General features: G+C 40.8%; 1 protein-coding gene across 1 annotated transcript in view; it reads right to left on the bottom strand.

Annotated features, from left to right (window-relative positions):
* The window catches only part of SLC35F1 (solute carrier family 35 member F1), a 687,614-nt gene that overhangs the window by 83,485 nt on the left and 586,926 nt on the right, over positions 1-17,203 (bottom strand). Inside the window, exon 3 of the mRNA XM_073675924.1 lies at positions 6,153-6,280. Coding sequence (XP_073532025.1) covers positions 6,153-6,280 — 128 coding nt within the window. The remainder of the gene's footprint in view (positions 1-6,152; positions 6,281-17,203) is intronic.

Genomic DNA, 17,203 nt, shown 5'->3' with positions numbered 1-17,203 from the left:
AGGTGGGGGACACAGCTAGTGGTGTATGCAAAGGAACAATGGGGGTCTGGTAGGTTAGTATCTGTTTTTTTTTATTTCAGGACACCATAGTAAATACACCTGATACACGAGTGTCTAGAAAAAGGTAAGTAAATGCACTAATTTATACAATATAGGTAATATTATATAAATTATAGAGATGCCTTAGCCTCACTCAAGAAGAGAGAGACTGCTTCACCATGGCTGGAACACTTTTATATAAAAATGTTCCAAAATGAGATGAGAATTGAGACTATTTTCTAATTTTGGGGTCACATGTGTTAATATGAGTGTTAATATTTTTATTTGCAGTCCAGCTTTCTCTCTTGAAAAGTATGATTGTTTTTAGCTTTCTACAATTTAATTATGTGTTCTAGATTTTCAGTTATAAGTTATAACACATTCACTTACTAAGCAAGAAGATCTTATAAATAGAACAGCATATGGAAGGCAATAACTATACAGCAGGAAAAAACATGCTTATTGGACCCTACTATGTAAGTGAAGCCATTCTTCCATGTATTTGAAAATGACTGATTTATGTCTTACATGAAGCACTATTAAAGGTTTGACCGAGGAATGCTTGACTTAAGTCGACATTCAAATATTTCTGCCTTGTTTAAGCCCATCAGTCTAACCTGGTTCTAAGCATTCAGCTGAAATAAATCTTTAAAAATTACCAAGTCAAAGTTACTATGATGTAACGAGTTGACAATTGATGTAGTAATTCATTGGGACAGCTAAATGATTTTGTATCTCAGTGCTTCTCTTACGGCAGGACTTTAAAGAAGCATTCCCATCAAAGTTTCTACCCTGTTAATATATTGCAATTATCATATTATATGGCACTATGTATTTACAATTGCTTATTTTGCCTTTCTACTCTGTTAATTCTTCTCTTTTCTCTGCTCTATGTAGAAACATGTCGTGTGAACATAAAAATGGATATTTTGAGTCCATATTGAAATATCCAGAATGCATTCAAACCATGACAGACCAGCATTATTGCTCATAATTTTACAGATAGATATGGCTCATTGTGACAAAGTCTTGCCTGGTGATTACACAGACAATGTTCATACTAACAAAATCTTAAGAACTGTTTACTCACATTGTCTGAAGGTTTACCTCTCAAATAGTCCTATGTTTATTATTTGTAAAACATGGAGATTTGATTAACCTTTGTCTGCAGTTTTCTTATGTGATTCTTGAGAGCTTTTGAATTGTGTGGGCTTATTGCCCCCATTGTCTGATGATTGCCTTGTATCTCTGATTCATCTATTCGCAAAGGCTGGCCACTGGAGGGTAAAGGTGAACTAGACTTACAACATAGTGTAGATCACTATATAAGGCCGGAGAAACTGTTAGAACCCTCCTGTTTGTTTTTTCCATCTTGTGTTTTGCGGTCACGTGACCATCTGCCTTTATATTCCAGCTCCGCCCTTTTGGCTGTGCTGGACTTCATTGTTTGACTGTTTCTCTAGCCAGGTGCTTCTGTGCCTTTCTCTGTCAGTTCGTTTGGTCCTTCTGGGACCTCTAGTACTGTTTTGTCTGTTTGTCTTTTTGTGTTCTGCAACAACTTCTCTGTTTAGGAGGTGTCCCATTTTTGTCCCAGTCCTTAGTTCTTTTAGGGACCCCTCCCCTTATGCTATAGGTCTTCGCTCAGACTAGCCGAGGACTAAGGCGGGTCTGTTCGCTAGGAACAGGCAGCCCGCTACATCATAGGGATTCAGCTTAGTTTTACTGTAGGGACAGTTTTCCCTTATCTTTCCTTAGTACATGTTGCAGATCATAACAGAAACATGACTAAAGACAGAAGCAGAATTTGTGTACCTGTACTTATATGTGTACAGTGTTGTAATACCTGCATAAGTGGGGACGCCTATGCAGCGTTGTGATTTTTCCAGGGGTTCTTTGTCTTGGTGGTTGCTTCTCTCATATTCTAGACCATACTTAACCTTTGTATGTTAAAATATTCAAAAGTGTATGCAATATCATAATATCATACTATTCCTTTAATTTTGTATTTTATCTTTTAAATGAACTATTATAAATATAATTGTGATATATCCGAAGTGGTTGCCTTCTTTAAAGCCGTATCTGACCCTTAGTGTTAAATACTTGGCAAAACATAATTTGGCATAGTCGGCTGGATACGCAAAAGGCTCAGAAGTTCTTTTTTAAAAATTCCAATCATCTTTAATTTAAAAGGACTCTGTGTGTTAGTGTGATATTGTGTAAAACATTCCTTTCTTTAAGAAAAAGGTAGTTGTAAGTGAGTCTATTGAGATTCCAGGTTGGGAACAGACTCACTATAATATTTTGGCAACCAAATGGTTGCACAGTGTTGGTTTGAGTAAACCATGGGACAAATGTCTGAAGGATGCTGAACCTGTTGATGTGGTTGCATGCTTGCAGAAAGTGAAAGTAGAAAAAAGTAAAGAGTTGGACGCTGTTGGTATGCGTGGATGAATCCTGTTGTCTGCATATAGAAGACAGCATGAGGAAAGAATATGTATGCTAACAAAAGTTCAGGAATTGGAAAGACAGTTGTGTGAGGCCCAGAATGCAATGGTTATAGCACAGTGTCAGAATAAGCTATTAATGGACAAAACTTTGATGGGAGGAGTGCTTCTTTAATAGAAAGATGCATGTCCCAACATGCAAAAAAATGCAACAAAAAATTGGTGCAATTTTTTTGCGAAAAGTAAGCCAACTATAATAGATTGAGTAAATTTACTGTAGACTTTGCACTAAATTTACCAAACAGCATAAATCACTTTGATAAATCTGGCACATTTTCAAATTGTTTCTTCTAAGTTTAAAAATTAGACCGTGTTGATAAATGTTACCCACAGTGTCATTTTTCTAGCGATTTCAATCAAATTCAACTTCCAAAGACCATCTGCTTTTGTCTCTTTACTTTCCTAGCAATTTGTACAATGTACTCTTTACTAAACCAGTTGACTAAATAATCCCTTATGTGTCCTGCTATACATGTTTATTAGTGTTGATCGAGCACTAAAATGCTCGGGTGCTCGAAGCTCGGGCCGAGCACATTGTGATACTCGGATGCTCGCGGTCTGCAGAAGGTCAAAAATTGCCCATATCAATGGGAACAGTGCTCAGTGAAACATGTCAGGCAAGCAGGCAGAATATATAGGCAGACAGGCAGGCAGGATATATAGGAGGGTGCATGAAAAACATGGCAGGGCACTCGGAACACACTAGTGCCCTCTGATTTTCACGCACCCGTCTCTTTAAAAAAAACAGCAATTCAGCAGCCGCATACAGTTATAACATCGGTAACTACAGTTATCACATCGGTACAGTTATAACGTGGTAACTTCATTTGCCGGCACCGCATGCACAGGAGAATTCTCCCACGCTGTCAGTAACGTGCATGAGGTGAGCCGAGTTCATTGGACATGAACTCAGCTCATCTGGATGCCATCGCAGCGAGACACTGTGGACCGCAAGTATGCCTGTGTAGCGCCCCGAGGGTTCGGTTGCTACAGGGGTATTGCACCTCAACCAAAGGTGTGGTATTCCACTCCCGGGTAAGGATGGAGTATGGACCAGGCCTCAGGTAGCTGCATGCATCACACACACCCCATTTCCGGGGGACAGCTCTACAGTGCTCCCATTTATATATGTATGCAGGCACATCTGACTATGTCCCGGCTGGAGTGAGGAGTGGGGAGGAAAACCCAGTGATGTAGGAGCAGATAGGGGTTGGTTTCTGAGCATAGGTAGGAGCTCATTGGGTGCTGGTCACCTGAGCTCACACACAGAGCAGGAGGTATATAAGGTGGGCACCATCTTAGTTCAGTGTTCAGTCTGTGAGGAGAAGACAGGGAGCAGAGGCTCTGCAGGAGCTCTGCTCCAGAGCCAGGCCCAGGGACGCAGGCAGGACGAGAGAGAGAGGAGAAAGGAACAGAACAGAAAGAGAAGGAACCAAAAAGTAGAAAGACTCAGAAACACGAAGGTAGAAGGGACCCTAAGGACCCAGGAGATAACGGGTGACGGGTCAGGCAAGAAAAAGGTACCGGATCCTAAGTTGGTGGAGGCAAATAATCCTCAGCCAAGAACCGGAGGTCGTGATCATTTATTGGTGCGACCCCCCGCCAAACCTGCTAGGAAGGCACCATATAGGATAGCGGGAAACAGGGCCCACGTTTGCCCGCATAGATCCGCGGCAGCTGGACAGAAGTTTGGTCACTGGTGGGGCATGAGCCAGAGAAAGGACAGAAGGGAGTCCTGTGCCATACTCTTGAATTGCCTGGGGGTTGACCGAGTCCCTCACCTGGTGGACTCAGCACGGCTTGGGCGGTCATTACCTGTACAGAAGTGGCTTGGAGTATACGAACTGTGAGTAAAAGACCCTGGACTGCAACACGTTGTCTTTGTGTTTCTTACTGCGCCAGCACTAACGGTACTGGGACGCCCTGCACCACCACCCCCAGCGTTCACCTACACTGCCCTGAGGCTACACTCTTCCCGTGGGGAGTTATCCTATCCCTGTGCTGCATATCTACATCAGCCTCAGCGGCCTGCCTTGCAGCGGCGGTCCTCCCTGACCGCAATCCACGGGTGGCGTAGTCGGACATTCAAAACCTTACAAATTGACTGCCACAGCATTTGGTCTGACCACCCTGAGCCCCGGGATCGGGTTGCCACTACTACCCCCATCATTGCGCAGAAGCCCGGTTCCGAGTGCCCCACGGCCCAGGGGGCGAGTCACCTGCACTCTACAGTGTCTCTGAAGGATGAGAAGCTGGATGGCAGCATTCTGCTACGATACAGCCTGCCATCTCAATGTAGCACAGCTGGAGCCGTCGTGGGAACCATGGAAAGGTAAGGATGAGGTTGGTTAATTATTTTACTTTTTTACTAGGAGACAGGGGATTCAGCTGGAATGGGCGTAATGGTAAATAGAGTTTAATTTAGAATATTAAAGTATTGTGTGTTTATTTCAATTAAAAGATTTTATTCTGGGTGTTGGTGTTTTTTTTCACTTTCACTATGGGGTTAGTATTGGGGGCGTCTTATAGACGCCTCCCCATTACTAACCTGGGCTTGATGTCAGCTAGAATTATAAGCTGACATCAACCCCAGCCCCATTACCCCACTGCCACCGCTACAGGGCAGTGGAAAGAGCGAGGATAAGTGCCAGAATTGGCACATCCCATGGATGCGCCATTTCTGGGGCAGCTGAGGGCTGGTGTTTCTAGCCTGGGAGGGGGCCAATATTCATGGCACCCTTCCTGAGCTATTAATATCAGCCCCCAGCTGTCTGCCTAGCCTTTGCTAGCTATTAAAATGGGGGGGACCCCACGTGATTTTTTTGGGGGGTCCCCCATTTTAATAGTAAAGGCTAGGTATTCAGCTGGGGGCTGATATTAGTAGCCTGGGAAGCTCCAGGGGTATTACCCCCTTCCCAGGCTTCAAACATCTGCCCCAGCCGTCTGCTTAACCTCCGCTAGAGACTAAAATTACGGGGAACCCCACGCCAATTTTTTTTTAATCCTTTATTTTAACACTAAATGACAAGTACAGTAACCAACACTGTCACTGTACTTATTATATATGTGACTGACATGTTTCTATCTATCTAATCTATGTGTGATGCTCTATTCTAAATTGTCGGGTTCCGATGTTATAACTGTATGCGGCTGCTGAATTGCCGGCTTTTCATGTTTCACTGTTGGCACTGTTCCCATCGATTTGGACAATCACTGTAATGCCACAACCAACATGGCTGTGGCATTACAGTGTGTGGCTGGCAATCCCTGCATGTTGATTGGCGCTCTAAATAGCGCCAAACATGCAGGGAGGGGACCCGAGCTCCCACCCGAGCATCGCGCAAGTACTCGGCAAGCTCCGAGCATCTCGAGTGCTGAGATGCTTGGGCGAGTACCGAGCAGTGACGAGCATGCTCGCTCATCACTAATGTTTAGTTTTCATTCTCTTCAGAAACTAATTTCACCTTTTCAGTCTAATTTATCATATTCCAAAAATGCTATTTTACTCCCATCTCCTCCAGAATAATCACTAATTCCTATTCTTGATGCAAATGAACACAAGTAAATTAACACAATTTAAAAGAGGCAACCTAAATGCAAATGACTTACCTGTATGCTAATGAATGTGGTATACTGATGTGCTTTTACCACTAAATATGTGGCTTCTATGTCTATTATGCCCAAGAACATATACTTCCACCATCTTCTTTTCAAAATTGCCAGTAAGTTTTCTTCTCCTAAAATTGAATACAAAAATACAAATAATTCAACAATGTTTACAAATCACAAAGGAGATTCATTATTTTAAGACATAATAAAACATTAATTTTAGAGGACTAATCTTGTGTCTGGTACATTTTTTCCTTATAATTTAGGATCACTGGGTGAATAGAGAGCTATCTATAGTGGATGCTGAAGCGCCAGCAAATGAGATGAGACATTTTACTGTAAATTGATAGAAGTTTTTCCAGTATATGCCTGCTCTCAGTGTATGAATAATACTAGTGCCCTAAAGACTGGTATATCTAAATGGCAATTCATTTCACAATCGAATATCTGTAATGCATGCATTTCTGCATTTCTATGGAAATCTGAAGTGTAAAAAGTTACTATACAATAAAGAAGTTGAGTTTTATATCTAGTGAATATATAATACATCCTGTGCTTCATTATATACTTTCACAATATATTCTCTCGTTAATGAAACACTGTAAGGTCACAATTTTCATGTTACAGGCCTAATTCTTTGTAGCCTATCTTCCAGCACAACACATCCAAACTTAAAAAAGAGCTAGAAGTTGCAAAAAAGATGACATTACTATTATCTGTTTGATTTAGACAGATATACAAGTTATACAGTGTTACCTCTGTCCTATTTGGCATAATCTGTAACACACTTAAATTACTATATTGTTTGAACTTTGTTGTTTTATGACTATATATTATAAAGAGTAGTGAAATGAAATATTTGGACCAATATTTTTAGCCAGATATGGAAAAAATATTAGTCATATTTTAACATTATTGCTTTGCAGCAACTTAGGACTTGTTGAATTTACTGTATTGTATTTACTGTATTAAAGTCAATAGAAATAAAATTGGCATATTTAAGTTAACATATTAAAGGTTAAAGAGGTTGTTGAATCTTTCTTCATGAGCGCATCGCCAACTGCTTACAGCGGAGCTGCGTACTCCTGTAGATTGGTGAACTACACCAGTGGCATGGTTGCACCACTTCTCCGAACTGTGTGTGATTGATAGTTCACCCCAGTGGTATGGTTTGACCACTTTTCTGAACTGTGGGTGATTGATAGTTCACACCAGTGGCATGGTTGTACTGCTTCTCCGAACTGTGTGTGATCGATAGTTCACACCAGTGGCATGGTTGTACCGCTTCTCCGAACTGTGTGTGATTGATAGTTCACACCAGTGGCATGGTTGTAACGCTTTGGCCTCTGCAGTATCGGAGGAATTGAGGAGCACATCAGAGCTGTGATTGTAAGTTGAATAGGGAACAGTTCACAAGCGATCACTCTTTGCCTAGGAAACCGTCCAGCTCTGATAGCCTTTAGAGGTGGCTGGTAACCTAGGCTGCAAGAAATTAAATATGAGATTAAAAATCCCACCATTCTTCACAACTTTTAATAAGAGATATATGACAGAGTTGTTTGACTTTACAAGCAAGTTGCAATTTTACCCATTTTAAACAGAACCTGTCAGCACGATTTTGTAATGTAAAGTAAAGACACGGCTGTAATGGTGCTGTATTACTGATTAAATTGATACGTTAGGTGAAAAAATCCCTTTTATTGTTCTTTAATCACCATTTGAAGTTTTTTGCTAATTAAATTTCGGTGCACAGGGGTCTTCTTCTCCCTGTCTATGATTCCCCAGCCCCACCACCTGCCTTCAGCCTTTGATTGACCTGCCTCCTCTGTTTCAGAGCTCAGCAGTGACCTATCATTCACAGACCAGAGGTGGTGGGGCTGGGGAATCACAGATGGAGAGGAGAAGACCCAGTGTACTTTTCACGGGTATGTCAGAGGTGACAGACAGTTGCCCTGCAGTTGATTGCAGGAGATCTCTACGTTTGGCATTACAGACATCTTCTTAGAGGCTGTCTCTAGGACCCAGCGGCTACATCCCTCTGGCTAATTAACACCCTGCCTGGGTGTATAAATACCTGCTGTGTTTCAGAGGGAGGTGCCAGCGATATTCATTACTACCTGTGAAAGCTTTAGCAAGAGCAGTACGTCGTCCTCTCTGGAGCTTGAGAACGTGTGCGCATTTCTCTGAAGCTAAGCAATTTTCCCCCTGTTTATCCACCCCTGTTGTCTATAGTGTTAAGTGGAGATCGACTAGTGCTCATCTCCTCCCTTCCCTAGCCTTAGTCATATGCCAGGGAAAGACAGGGCAAGTCACGAATGCGGCGATTTGTGAAGAGCCAATACAGGGCCGTTACGGGAGACAGGGTGACGCTAGATCAACCGAGGAGGTCTCCACTTTCGCCCTTTCCCTAGAGTCTGGGCTCCCTTTCCCTCTTCCCTTTGTGTTGCATTAAGTATTTCCCTCACCTTGTGTGACAGTACAGTCAAGCCCCTGTGCATTAAAATCTAATTACCAGAAAACTTCAAATGCTGATTAAAGAAGAAAAATAAAATAGATTTCTTCCACAAATATATCAATGTAATCAGTAATACAGCCCCATCACAGCCAGGTCTTTACTTTACATTACAAAATCATGCTGGTTCCCTTTAAGGAGTTGAGACCTAACATACTGAATTATAAAGTTGTGTACAAATATGACATCTAAAATTCTGAGCTCAAATCCCCCAGCATAATCTGCTTGTTCAGTTTCTATATGTAGTCTGCTCTGATGATTTATATATACCAAGCATTATACAATAAACTAAATTTAATTATTGAAAATGGACCGACTATAAATCTATCATCGTAGCTGAAATGCATGTCTGCTAACAAACTATCAACTGGTTCCAGTAGCAACCAGCAGAATTCTAAATACAGGCTGTAACAATAGACTAGTCCCAGAAAAAGATATGTAATGCATCACTGCTCACATAACGCTATCTTTGTTGCGTATTGGAGCAGAGGTGTAACTATAATAGGTGCAGGGGTTGCAATCTCACCGGACCCTACAGGGCCCCACATGCTTCAAGTTACGCCACTGTGTTAGAATATTATGTATCACTTCTGCCTAGTTTAACAAGCAGCATTGCCCAAGATCACTGCAAATCCAGGAACGACAGCATTAGATGAAGAATTTCTGAGAAGGTTTGAACTAGACAGGTGAAATAAGGGGAAATCTATGCAGATTCAAGATACTGAACATTTCTATAGTTTTTCTATAATTTATATTTTCTCATTATTTCACATATTTGTGCTGCTGGAAAATTCAGCCTTTGTCAGATGCCAGAAATACCCTGAGACAATATGTGCTGGCACCTTCTGTTGTGCCTTTCGACTGCAGTCATGTAGAAGTGCCACAAGACCTCAGGCATACCCATTCTCTGCAATTCTTTCTTCCATCTCATTGACCATTGGCCTGTTCTCAATTCAGAACTTAACCAGACTGACAACATCATCTGCGGAAGTCACAATGCATGACTTACTAACTTTCTTGAGTCAAGCAGGTTGATCTTGGTCCCAAATATACTGAAAAGTTATGGCACATTGTAAATTAGGAGCAGTGAGACGTGATAACTTATTTCAGTAGATTTTAATCATAGTAATGTTTAGTGGGAACTGTCAGCTGCAGGGTGATCCTCCAGGTACCGAGGAGCAAATAACAAAAATCAGGATGCAAAGACATAACGTTTAATATTAAGAACTGCGAACACCAGAATACAATATTTCCAAAATAAAATGCTCTGTTTCCTCTCTCCATAGAGTGATTATAATGAGAAATTGCTTCTAATTGATTTTCCCTACTCATTGTAATTGTCGGCACTTCAGTATTCTGGATTATCAAGGGCTAGCTGTCTAAAACAATTGGTTTGTGGAATATCATTAACCAAAGAATATTTATTGTACAGGAAGATTGTGAAGAAAAACGCAAATGAACTCTCTCTTGAACACAACATGAAAGAATTGATCCCAATTTCTGTGGACTTTTTCTTGACTATGAAGAACATAGGGGACAATTGTCAGCCCCTAAATGGGGAGCACCCTATATATACATACTGTATTCTATAATATGGGAGTCTCATACAGAAAAGTTTATAGTATAATGTAATAGGCAAATTGTCTCTTCAGAGAGGAAGGGGACTAGAACTTCTAGCAATTATAAAAGTCAATATCGACCCTTTAACCACTTCGCGCCAGAGCCTGTTTTTGCCTTCGTGACCGGGCCAATTTTTTCAATTCTGACCACTGTCACTTTATGAAGTAATTACTCTGGAACGCTTCAACGTATTCCCCTGATTCTGAGACTGTTTTTTCATGACATATTGTACTTCATGATAGTGGTAAAATTTCTTCCATATAACTTGCGTTTATTTGTGAAAAAATCGGAAATTTGGCGAAAATTTAGAAAATTTTGCAATTTTCAAACTTTGAATTTTCATGCCCTTAAATCAGAGAGATATGTCACACAAAATAGTTAATAAATAACATTTCCCACATGTCTACTTTACATCAGCACAATTTTGGAACCAAAATTTTTTTTTGTTAGGGAGCTATAAGGGTTAAAAGTTGACCAGCGATTTCTCATTTTTCCAACAAAATTTACAAAAACATTTTTTTAGGGACCACATCATATTTGAAGTCACTTTGAGGGGTCTTTATGACAGAAAATACCCAAAAGTGACACCATTCTAAAAACTGCACCCCTCAAGGTGCTCAAAACCACATTCAAGAACTTTATTAACCCTTCAGGTGCTTCACAGGAATTTTTGGAATGTGGAAAAAAAAAATTAACATTTAACTTTTTTCACAAAAATGTTACTTTAGACCCAATTTTTTTTATTTTCACAGGGGTAACAGGAAAAAATGGACCCCAAATTTTTTTGTGCAATTTCTCTTGAGCGTGCTGATACCCCATATGTGGTGGAAAACCACTGTTTGGGTGCACTGCAGGGTTCGGAAGGGAAGGAGCGCCATTAGACTTTTTGAATGTAAAATTTGTCTGAATAATTAGCAGACGCCATGTTGCGTTTGGAGAGCTCCTGATGTGCCTAAACAGTGGAAACCCCCCACAAGTGACACCATTTTGGAAACTAGACCCCTTAGGGAACTTATCTAGATGTGTGGTGAGCACCTTGAACCCCATGGTGCTTCACAGAAGTTTATAATATTGAGCTGTAAAAATAAAATTTTCACATTTTTCCCACAAAACCGTTTTTCATCCCTTAATTTTGCATTATCATAAGGGTAATAGGATAAATTGCACCATGAAATTTGTTGTGCAATTTCTCCTGAACACGCTGATACCCCATATGTGGAGGCAAATTACTGTTTGGGCGCATGGCAGGGTTTGAAAGGGAAGGAGCGGCATTTGACTTTTTGAATGTAAAATTTGTTTGAATAATTAGCAGACGCCATGTCGCATTTGGGGAGCCCCTAATGTGACTAAACAGTGGAAACCCCCCACAAGTGCCACCATTTTGGAAACTAGACCCCTTAGGGAACTTATCTAGATGTGTGGTGAGCACCTCGCACCCCCAGCTGCTTCACAGAAGTTTATAATATTGAGCCGTGAAAATAAAATTTTCACATTTTTCCCACAAAAAATCTTTTTCATTCTCTAATTTTGTATTATCATAAGGGTAACAGGATAAATTGCACCATGAAGTTTGTTGTGCAATTTCTCCTGAACACGCCGATACCCCATATGTGAGGGAAAACCACTGTTTGGGCGCACGGCAGGGTTTGAAAGGGAAGGAGCGCCACTTGACTTTTTGAATGTAAAATTTGTTTGAATAATTAGCGGACGCCATGTCACATTTGTGGAGCCCCTAATGTGTCTAAACAGCGGAAACCCCCCACAAGTGCCACCATTTTGGAAACTAGACCCCTTAGGGAACTTATCTAGATGTGTGGTGAGCACCTTGCACCCCCAGCTGCTTCACAGAAGTTTATAATATTGAGCCGTGAAAATAAAATTTTCACATTTTTGCCATAAAAAATGTTTTTCATCCCCTAATTTTGCATTATCATAAGGATAACCGGAGAAATTGCACCATGAAATTTGTTGTACAATTTCTCCTGAGTACGCCGATACCCCATATGTGGGGGAAAACCACTGCTTTGGTGTACGGCAGGGTTCGGAAGAGAAAGGAGCGCTATGTTGGCTGGGATAGGCAGCAGACACCATGTCACATTTGAAGAGTCGCTGACATGCCAAAACAGCAGAAACCTCCACAAATGACCCCATTTTGTAAACTACACCTCTCAAGGAATTCATCTAGGGAAGTAGTGAGTATTTTTTAATTTTTAAATTTATACCATTGGGCAGTGAAAAAATCATAATTATATTTTTACCTCAAAAAAATGTTTTACCCTCAGATTTTACATTTTCACACAGGGCAATGGGTAAAAATGGTGCCGAAATGTGTCACACAATTTCTTCTAAAAGTGTCAATACCCCATATGTGGCTGTATCGTACCGCTTAGCCATACGGTGAGATCTGGGGGGGACGGAGTGCTATTTGACAATTGGAGAACAAATTATTGTAGAATAGGCATTTGGATTTGGGAGCACAAAATTTTCTGAATTTCTTTTGGGGGGCAAGGGTCATTTTGCTTTTCCAGAGCCTTTCTGCTACCAGTAACTTGGAAGTCCCTTATATTTTTAACAGATGACGGACCTGAGTGGGGACTAGCTTTTTTTGAGGACTGAGTTGAAGCTTTTATTGGGAACATTTTACGTAACATTTATCCGGCGCTCTAGGCTGAGCACTTACATCGGGGTTTCCATCTAAATTTCCAAGTGATGTAATTCAGATGAAACCCCTGCAGGATCCATTCACTGTAATGAGGCAGCAGAGTTACTCTGGACACCGTCTGGCCTCTGTGTAGCGGTGTCCTTTTTTTCAGAAGTGCACAAAACTGTGGCCAACCGTACTTTTATGCACGCCTAAAACAAATGACACCGTGGGATCCCAGTCTATACGGCGTCCACAGTGGCCTATATCTGTCTCATTACAGGGAATCTTCCGTCATGGGTTCCGGCTGAATCATGTATTTCAGAGATTTACACGGAAACTCTGGTGTAAGTGCTCAGCGCAGAGCACAGGATAAATGTGGGCAGAGCCTTACTGGGATCTTTGGGGACATAATAAACAAATCAGTAGCAGGTGAAGAATTGGTTTTATTTATTTTTTACGCCGTTCCTAGTGTGATATAACTGATTAGATTACTTTATTCTTCGGGTCGGTGTGATTACAGAGATACCAGATTGATATCGGGTTTTTATGACTGACAGCTGTCACACACTAAAAGACGCTTTTTTTGCAAAATCTAGTTTTTGCATCACCATATTTTGAGAGCTATAATTTTTCCATATTTCGGCCGACAGAGTCATGTGACGGCTTGTTTTTTGCGGGACGAGTTGACATTTTTATTGGTACCATTTTTGGGGACGTGACATTTTTTGATCGCTTTCTATTCCGTTTTTTGGGAGGTAAAATTAACAAAAACAAACAATTCAGGAATTGTTTTTTGAGTTTTTTTTTTTATGCCGTTCTGCGTGTGGTAAAAGTGATCAGGCAGCGTTATTCTTCGGGTCAGTACGTTTACAGCGATACTACACTTACTGTATTTTTTTTATGTTTTGGCGCTTTTACACAATAAAACTATTTTATAGAAAAAAATATTTTTTTTGCATTGCTTTATTCTGAGCGCTATAACTTTTTTATTTTTCGGCTGATGGAGCTGTATGGCGGCTTTTTTTTGCGTAACAAGATGACGTTTTCAGTGGTACCATTTTTATTTCTATTTTGTTTTTTGATCGCATTTTTTTCCACTTTTTGTTTGGCAATATGATGAAAAAGCATATTTTTTTGCTCCGTTTTTTATTTATTTTTATTACGGTGTGCACAGAAGGAGTTAATTAGTGTGACAGTTTTATAGCTCGGGTTGTTTCGGACGCGGCGATACCAAATATGTGTACTTTTTTTGGTTTTGTAAAAATATACGGATTTATTGGTTTAATATTTTATTTATTTATTTTTATTTATTTTGTGATTTTTTTATTAATAGTTTAAAAACTTTTTTTTTACTTTTTTTCACATTTTTTCTTAGTCCCTGTATGGGACATTAATTTTTATTTTTCTGATCTCTGATCTCATGTAATGTAATAGACATATATTACATTACATGAGATCTTCCCTGACTGTTTCAGTCAGAGTCTCCTGTCTGGCTACAGCTGCAGCTGAGCCAGACAGGACACCATATATGGCAGAGCTGGAGGCGGTCATGTGACCTCCAGCTGCCATAGCAACCCCAGGTCCTGGAAGGACTCGGAGGTCTTCGGAGAGGTAAGTTGACGACCCCCTCTCCTCCTGCTGTCTCCTATATGCCGCGATCACTATAGATCACAGCATATAGAAGACAGCTAAGGGTTAACATCACTGGGACCTGATCTAATCAGGTCCCGATGATGTTCCCTGTCAGAGCTAACGCTCTGCACCGGAATCGCAGCGCTTGCAGGACCCTGGGGGTCCTGAGCGCTGCGAGACCACCCACCGTTTTTAAACGTCGGCGCTGCACAGAGCCCGGCAAGCGCCGACGTTTATCTACAGTGGGCGGTCGGGAACCGGTTAACAAGCCTTGCCACATGACTTAGACTTTTGGATTGCTATTTCCAACAGGTAGCACTAGAGTTCTGGTCTTATTCCTCTCTGAAGAGACAATTTGCATATTTAATTTCCCAGAGGAGCATTGCAAGGCTTAAAAGTCTCCTCATTTTGGCATGCCAGGCTTGAGATGTCACTCCCTGACCACAACTACTACAAATACTGCCATATTGAATGAGTTCCCAGGAAAAGATGGGAGGCATTTACTGAGACATCTGATGTATTTTGATTGCAAAGTATTGAGAAGATACTTATGTATCTAAGCCATTCTTATTACTTAAAGAGGTTTTCCAGGACTAAAATATTGATATCTGAGCAGTGGGGATCAGACTAACACCACCTTTGATGATCAGTTGGCTGAGTGCACCCCATCCATATTTACCAGGCACAGCACAGTACATTTTGTAGTAGTTGTGCTTTGTGCTGCACCCAACTGCAGCTTTTCCCAATTTACGTTAATGGGACTGATCTGTAATACAAAGTACAGCCACTATGGAATGTATCACTCGTGACCTGGTGAACAATTAAGTGGATAAATTGATGGCAGGTGTAAAGTAGCCCCTTAACCAGGTGATCAATGGGAACTTGGACTCTAACCTCCATAAAAAAGATATTGATGGGCTATCCTACCTACACTGAGGATATGGCATTAAAATAATGAATTCCTTTAAGCTCAATGTTATAAGTATTCACTAATATAAAACAAATCTGTGTTTTTTTTGGGAGATGCCATAATTTCACTTCCAGTCTGCACAGAATCCATGGAAAACCAGAGGCACATGGTGTGCACCATGTTTGGGATCTGTGTAATACATTCTATGTGCTAAACCGTATGCTTGATGCCTTATTGACCGTCTTTAGTTATCTCCTACTCAAAGTTAAGTATAAGAATTGACTCTTGGAGAGGCAAAGTTAGTGTGTGTATGACTGTTAGCTATTGGTCTTAAATTACCAAAATGCAGCACTGGTCCACAAGGCAAAACTTGATATATTTGTGTATGTTACAAAAGCTAAAAAAGATCAACACAACCCAAAGATAACAAAGAGATCTCCATCCACAGCTGTCAGTGGCACGCTGTGCCCGTACCATACTAGAAAGTAAATAAAAATCTACCTTGGCGGCTGAGACCCAAGCATTTATATGAAATTCGGGCTAATATGCTGAGTGACTACAGGACATTTCCACTAGACCTTCTTACGCCAGGATTGCCAGATGGCCATTGCAGATCGGGATTTTATGTAATGCCATTTTATAATATGAACTCTTAATCCATTTCTGTGAACATTAGCTGTATGAATCTCACAAACAGTTCAACCAAACAGGATCACATACATTCAAACAACCTTGTATTAAACCTTTGAAATGTTTACCTAATGATTAAGGATTCCTGCAGTAAAAACTAATCTAGTTAAAAGTGGTAATGTGTGTCAAGTACATGTTAGAATCTGTTTCTTTGGGACCATCCGCCATTTTGTTGTTGTTTTCTGGCTGTTGTTTTTTTCCCCCTGGTGTTGGTTTTGACTAAGGTCAGGTGATTGTATCACCCTTTATTACCTAGCACCTGCCTCCTAGTCCTTGCCGGACAACAGTGTTAATCTGCGAGAGTTCTGGCTAGGAGGTTTGGTAGTAGTGGTTTCTGTGTTTAGTTTTGTGCAGTTCTGGGATCCTCTAGTTCTGCCTGCTGAGATTCCTGTATTCCCTTTTCGTTTCTGCAGCTTCCTGTAGTTTCCTGCTGGGAGGTCACCTGTTTGTTTTTTCCCAGTCCTTAGTTCTTTAAGGGTCTCCTTTCCCTCTTCCTTTAGGTCTTCTTTTGAGTTTAGTCTAGGAAACGTCGGTGGGTCTATTCGCTAGGAATAGGTTGCCCACTCCATCGTAGGGCTTCAGTCTAGTCCTAGAGCAGGGACAACTTTTCCCTCTCCTGCCCTAGTTCTGAGTTGCAGTTTCATAACAGTACATCTGGCTTCATACAGAAGCCATAGGGCGTGTGGACAGGGGTTGTCTTCTTGAGTCAAGCCGTTCAAAGAGTTTCTTTTCACAAAAAATCTTTTATTCTAATAGCCACTTTTCAACTATTGGGGGTACTGTGCTAATCACGCTACAAGAAGAATATCTAACATCCTAATTACAAAAAAGGTGTTAAGAAGCACGTTCCTAGCAGCATGTCTCAACTTACTTAGATCTTCAGCACAAAACAAAATTGGCACTTAACGAAGGACAGAAAAGTGGCAGCGATGTTTGCGATGACTTAAGGAACATTTTCTCTTCTTGTTATATCAACTAGTAGTAATTAGTTTCAATACCTGCAGTACTTATCATGTATCTTGACTGAATTATGAAGGGAATCT

Source organism: Phyllobates terribilis, unplaced genomic scaffold (genome assembly GCF_046119375.1).
Source record: "Phyllobates terribilis strain yellow unplaced genomic scaffold, ASM4611937v1 Scaffold_3__8_contigs__length_932513732, whole genome shotgun sequence".
Taxonomy (NCBI): Eukaryota; Metazoa; Chordata; class Amphibia; order Anura; family Dendrobatidae; genus Phyllobates; species Phyllobates terribilis.
This window is presented reverse-complemented; position numbering and strand designations above follow the sequence as displayed.